The sequence below is a fragment of the Alligator sinensis genome, unplaced genomic scaffold (assembly GCF_000455745.1).
Source record: "Alligator sinensis unplaced genomic scaffold, ASM45574v1 scaffold913_1, whole genome shotgun sequence".
Classification (NCBI taxonomy): Eukaryota; Metazoa; Chordata; order Crocodylia; family Alligatoridae; genus Alligator; species Alligator sinensis.
The window spans coordinates 298,506-304,505 of NW_005842501.1; the positions used below are offsets into that span (position 1 = coordinate 298,506).

Here is a 6,000-nt window from a genome sequence, read left to right on the forward strand (position 1 = left end):
GAGAGGCGAACAAATCACAAATGAGTTCTTCAAATCATGTGTTCTGATGTAAACCTGTTATAGTGTGCAGCTTCATTATGCATTCTCTGTGGTGCATATTTTAGAAAAACTTTTCCCAGAGAGAGCTCTAAATCCCAGGAAGCCTTCTATACTTTTTAACTTTATGTAGGGGTTTCAACTGGATGAAAAATAACAACAGTAAAATAAAAACAACTGATGTGAGTTCATGCAGTTCCTGTTTACAAATTGTATCCAACTCCTCCCTTGGTTCAGCATCAAATCTGGAATTGGCTGCAGTTTTTAGACTGTCGTGTAAAATCATAGCAAAATAGGGATGCATAGGACTTCCTGAACTCAGCTAACAAGTGTCATCAAGGCTAATTTTAAGGAATAATATAAGGAAATAATTATTTGCTTCTCATCCTTTATATTGTGTCTGTTCTCCTGTGGTTCCCTGTTATATGAAGGTGAATGAATGGAGCAGCTTTAGGTGGCCTCTTATAGCAGTCTTGTGCCAGTGAACTAGAGAAGGGAAAAGGATAGCTCTCAGAAAAGTATAACAGGTCAAGACATGGAATATCCATCTGTTACAAAAGCATAAGACCCCAAGTCATAGGAAGCAGAGCTCAGTGGGACCTTGGGCCACCTGATCAATCTCTCTGACTCAAGGCCGAAACATGGGCTGGTTATCAAGGGTTAAGAAAGTCCCATTACTGTATTCTGGAAGCTTAGAACTTTGCCCCGAAGTGCCACTTCAAGGAAGGAGAAAAATATTTAGTGGGGCTATCTGTATCCCTAGTTGTTGGTAAATGAATTTAATCATATCACTGAGAAACTATTTTGTGTAAGTAATGGACAACCATAGAAGTACAAGGAGATGAGAGACTTTTAAGCAAGGGACAAGAAGTGATCCTGGTAGCTGCTCCCTATTCACAGATTTGTTCACTATATTATCAGAATGATATTTCTCAAAATTCCTTCCAATTTGTCAAAATCAAAAAAGTCATTATGATTTTGAATGAAGAAAGAGTAGAGATAAAGGAACCACTTGTCACAACTTGAAAGCTCTAGAGGTGCTTAAAGCTCTAAAGGTGAAATAGTCTACTGGGGGAATGGATGAAAAACTTTTTGGTTGGTACATTTATAACTGGACTGGGTAATACAAGTTAATGAACAAGCAGAAGCAATCCTACTTTGTAGGAAGAGGCTTAACTGATATCTTCATTTAGTATATTGTCAGGTTAAAAGCCAAGATTGCTGCAGCCATTTAGATTAGTGGGGAATTTTATTTTACATTCACCATGTATTTTGCACAACCCCTGAAGTAGGGTCAGGCTCTTCTCCCAGGAATTGTGTGTTACACAAGGGACAATAGAATTCTTAGAGGGAAAGGAGTGAAAGATTGGGAGTCAGAAACCACTGACTTCATGTAGGTTGAGGCAGATACCAGTTTATTTGTGGTTTTGAGCAAATGGAAACATTTCATTTCCCCCACTGTGAAAAATAGGGCTTCTAACTACTCTCTTACCTCCTAAGGTAATTGTAAAGTTTACTTTAATAGTTGTGAAGATATGACCCAGAATTTACACAGCTCTTTTTCAAATATCTGCTGTTGAAAATTGCCCTTTTCAGAGAATCCCCAGATTTGTGTAGAAGTCCCAGTAACAAACCTAAACCAAAGTATTTGACATTATGCTTTTATTGTTAGTTTTGTTAGTTTCTGATTTTAAATACCTAGGTTAATGTATTCAGTGTTGTTGCTGAGATTAAGGTGTACAGAATTATTTTCCCTCTGCCTTTAGTCATTTAAAGCATTGTTTTAGCTGAAAGACACCTGCTGTATTGAGGACTAACAGCCAGGAAGGTCTCTGTAGCAGGTCAGTGCTTGTCACTTTCATACCTGTTTCTCTTTCTATGCAATGAAATGCCTCATTTTTAGTGGTGGCTTAAACTGTTTGCAAACTGATGGATTCTAAATTGCCTGGATGAATGCCCGTGGCTTTCTAAAAAGGTTTAGTGATTCACCATAAAAAACGACTACTAAATAAACCAGACTAATGAAACTTTATTTATCTCTGGACTTTTATGACACACACATTTCTCTGGGGTCAGGTCAAAAGAAAGATGATGGGCCACTCTCCTAATCAAACATCCTGTAGTTTTATATTTACTTCAGGGCTGTGTTAATGTAGAGTTTATATGACTGTTCAGTGAAGAAACTGCAAATTGAGAAATAGCTCATTTATTTGGCCACATTGTGAGCCAGTGCTGTTTGTTATTGGAAATGAATGCAAATGTAACAGCCAGAAACCAATACCTTGTTACGTATTGTTCATAATTCTGACATTATGTAGTTATTGGGTTGTACAGGCAATTGAATTTAAAAGGTCGATGCCAAATGGGTTACCCACAGAAAAAGAAAGTATTAAACTAAGAGCCATCTGCTCCTGTTTTCTATGTAACATTGCAGAAATGGAGAACACATCATATTAATACAGATGCTTTTTATTATTTGCTAGTTATAATTAAATGCTGTGTTTTATGTGGTTAGTGATGAAAGAGTGAGAGCAGCCTCAGAGAGGAGAAATGTTTCAGATTATGTAGACCACAACTGACTATTACATAGCTCACCACAAACCCTAGCCTGGCAAGGGTTTGTATATTGTAATAGTGTATTCAGGCCATATTCACAAACCACATTCCACTAAAACCTCCCATGTTTATAGCTCGTTGCTTTGTAATGTCCTGTGACTGGCTTAGGTAGTTTTCAGTTTAGTCATGATCTTTGACTGGAGAGTAGGCTGTAGCTGAAGGAAGCAAGCTGTTTCACACAAAACTACAATAGTCTATTTCCCTCACCCTGGATCAGTGGGGAAGCAGATATATCATCCAGTTTCTGGTCTGCTCTTGAGGCAGTGCAGCAGTACCCAGCCTTTTACTTAGCTGAAACAGTAATAGAAACTAGGAGTGATTGAAGTGGGCAGTATGATTCGGATTCAGCCAGATTTGAATCACAGTCCTGACTTGATCTGGCCGAATCTGAATCTGAAGATTCAGTTCTGATTCGGAGAATCATCGAGTCGGTCATACATACAGCTTGATATGTTTTTTTCTACGTACCTCGAGGTACCAGGTGTGGCTTGTGAACACTGAGATGGTGGGGCGGATGGAGCATCCCATGGAAGTGTGGAAGTACTTTTGGTCCACTTCCAGGTCCGCTGCTGAGCTTATGGGGGACCCCCTTGCACCGCTCAGCTTGGCAATTGGCCATGGGGGACCTTGGGTGCCCCCCCAGACCCAGGAGGGACCAGTCACTGATTCAGTTGGGTCCCCCTCATGCTCAGCGGTGGACCCAGAAGTGGGCTGGAAGTACTTCTGGTCCACTTCTGGATCTGCCACTGCGTGTGTGGGGGAGTGTCCCCGCCCCCCATGCTCCCTTGGGACACTCCATCTGCCCCATCTCGGTGTTCATGAGCCATACCTGGTACCTGGAGGTATGTAGAAAAACCATATAAAGCTGTATCTATGGACAAATAGTTTAATCTCTCTGAACCGAATCGGAGGCTTCTGATTCAATTCAGAGAGATTACTGGGTCTCCTGATTTGATTTGAATTTGGAGATTCAGCTGTTGAATTGGGCTGAATCCTCTGACTCGAATCAGTGACCGAAGCTTCGCACAGCCCTAATAGAAACCCTGCCTGTAGTGAGAAATCCATAGGCTAAAACAAGTTCACATAAAGTTTGTAAAACATAGTCAAGAATATGTGGATTTTCTTCCAATCTCCCTACTCTCCTCTGGTTTTTGCCTTCTAGATGGCTTTCTCTCTAGGGCAGGGACTACACTTCACTCTTCGTGTCCAGCCTCTAGTAAACTGTGGGTGCTATTAGAATACAACAAAGAAAAAACAACTATGAGATATGTGGAGAAGTTGCCCCTCTGCACAATTGGAAAAGGGCTAATTGATAAATATTTTACAGCAAAAGTTTACTTAGGGTTAACTACAGGAGTGCTTTGAAAAGTCAGTTTTGCATCCTGAGTTCACCACTTGAGATCACCCTTGTACAGCTATAGGATGAGAGATGGATCAACATTTTTTAACTTGGTGCTTTCCAACTTCTAAGTGCATGGTGGCTGTAGGTCACCTGCCATGCCAGGCCCCCCAAACATGGGTACTCCCTCCCTCCCTCTCACCCTTAATCATGCTGGCACCTCATGGCACCCCACCTGCACTGTACCACACTGGGGGCCCCCTGCTGCACCAGTGTCTCCACACCATGCAGGTTCCCTTTTAGCTGTGGGTTACCTCAGCTCCTGGGGTCACTTTGTCCCACCCTGTCCCAAGGCCAGCGGCAAGCAGCAGAATCAGGAAGGAGGGGGAACCCAGAGACTCTGGTGACAGCAGCAGGTGAGCAATGTGGGGAGCAGCACCTGGACTGGAAACCTGGAATCCCCAGGTTAATTTCTCAGGATTGGATGTGGCCTGTGAGCTGCTACTTGGACAGCCCTGTCTTACATTTTTGTTGTTTGCGACAAAGTTAGAGTAACACTGGTCTTTTACATTTTCTTTTGAAATCATCTTGTGGTAGGTAACTTAAGGGTTTTCAAAAAAAAATTCCTTTCTTTCTGATTTTGCTATTGATGTGTAGGAAAAAATAGAAAGTTTCCATCTTCACATTTCTGAACTTTGAATTGAGCAGCATTTTCCATTGTGGAAGCCAAAGAGACATCCAGCCCTGTCCAGAAAGTCCAAAAACAACTTTTGGTCTGAAGGTTTGATGGTTCTAGGAGAAATTAATTAAGGGATGCTGCCTCCTGTGCTAGCAGGGTGAAGCATAAGAACTGATCAAGGCAACTAAATCCATTCCTAGTTAGCTCAGTTTTTCCCTTCCATGATTCTGGAGAGAGTGGCTTTTAAAGAAAAATAGAGCTTTTTTTCTATTAGAATCGGTAGTGCAATTGCCTTAATTAAATCTTCTTGCGTCCTTAGGTTCCCCAGAGGATAGAAGAGCAAGGAGGTGCCTCTGAAGACAATGGTGTAGGAATCCCAGGCATATGGGGCAGTTGGGGCCCCTGGTCAGCCTGCTCTAGAAGTTGCAATGGAGGGGTAATGGAGCAAACACGACCCTGCCTTCCAGCCTATTACCATGAAAGGAGCTATCACAGGCCAGGGCAACAGTACCCAGCCTCAGAAAGATCTGTTGCCCACCAGTATTCCCGCCATCGTGAAGACCCATTGACATCTTACTCTGGCCATGTTGTGTCTGCTATCCGTACATCTGTGCCACTTCACAGAAATGGAGATCAATTACGGGCAGGCCTTCGGGCTTCAGTTTCCTCAGGAGGCCGCAATGACAGCCATCTAAATAGAGGAATGTTAAGAGGCAGCCGGCATTCACAGTCTCAAAGACAGAGCCCGAAGCCAGAAAAGAGGTACTGTTCAAGCTTTCAATCCAAAGCTAAATGTAAATTGTGAATTTGAAGAATGTGTCTAAATAGACTAGATGCTAAATGCACTAGATGCTAAATTTTGTTAATAGATGTCAACACCCATGGAATTAAACACATGCTACTCGCTGAAGAATGGCATAGGTTTATAACATCCACAAACTATTTTGGAAGGATGCCTCAAGGCATAGGTGGTGATATTGTAATATGATCACTCTAGACTATTCTAAAACCAACAGCAGGTGTGCTGTTGTGACAATTGTGCCTTTGTTGCCTACAGGCTATTTTACTATTTTCTTTTAAAATTTACTTTTGTAATGTATTCTTTGAACTCTTAATCGAAATCCTAGTAAAAGATAATTCAGCTGTGCCATTCAATCTCAGTAGTATCATTCCAATTCACACTTGTTGAAAATTTTAAAATATTTTTTGATAAAAGATCAGACCAAGACTTTGTTTGGCTCACATTTTTAAAAGGAAAATTTCAAGAACCTTTTGGTTTTCTGCCTCTTTCACTTTTCATTTCTCTCCCACTTTAATAGGGAAGAACTAC

At 41.5% G+C, this 6,000-nt stretch overlaps 1 protein-coding gene across 3 annotated transcripts in view; it reads left to right on the forward strand.

The window, feature by feature from the left end:
* Nucleotides 1-6,000, forward strand: part of THSD4 (thrombospondin type 1 domain containing 4) — a 675,583-nt gene that overhangs the window by 44,501 nt on the left and 625,082 nt on the right. Inside the window, exons 2-3 of one of the 3 annotated variants that reach the window (XM_025213011.1) lie at nucleotides 1,803-1,877; nucleotides 4,990-5,432. In XM_025213011.1, coding sequence (XP_025068796.1) covers nucleotides 5,110-5,432 — 323 coding nt within the window. In that variant the 5' untranslated portion in view covers nucleotides 1,803-1,877; nucleotides 4,990-5,109. Of the gene's footprint in view, nucleotides 1-1,733; nucleotides 1,878-4,989; nucleotides 5,433-6,000 lie in introns of those variants that run through there. The other 2 variants (XM_025213012.1, XM_025213010.1) reach the window with 2 other exon arrangements.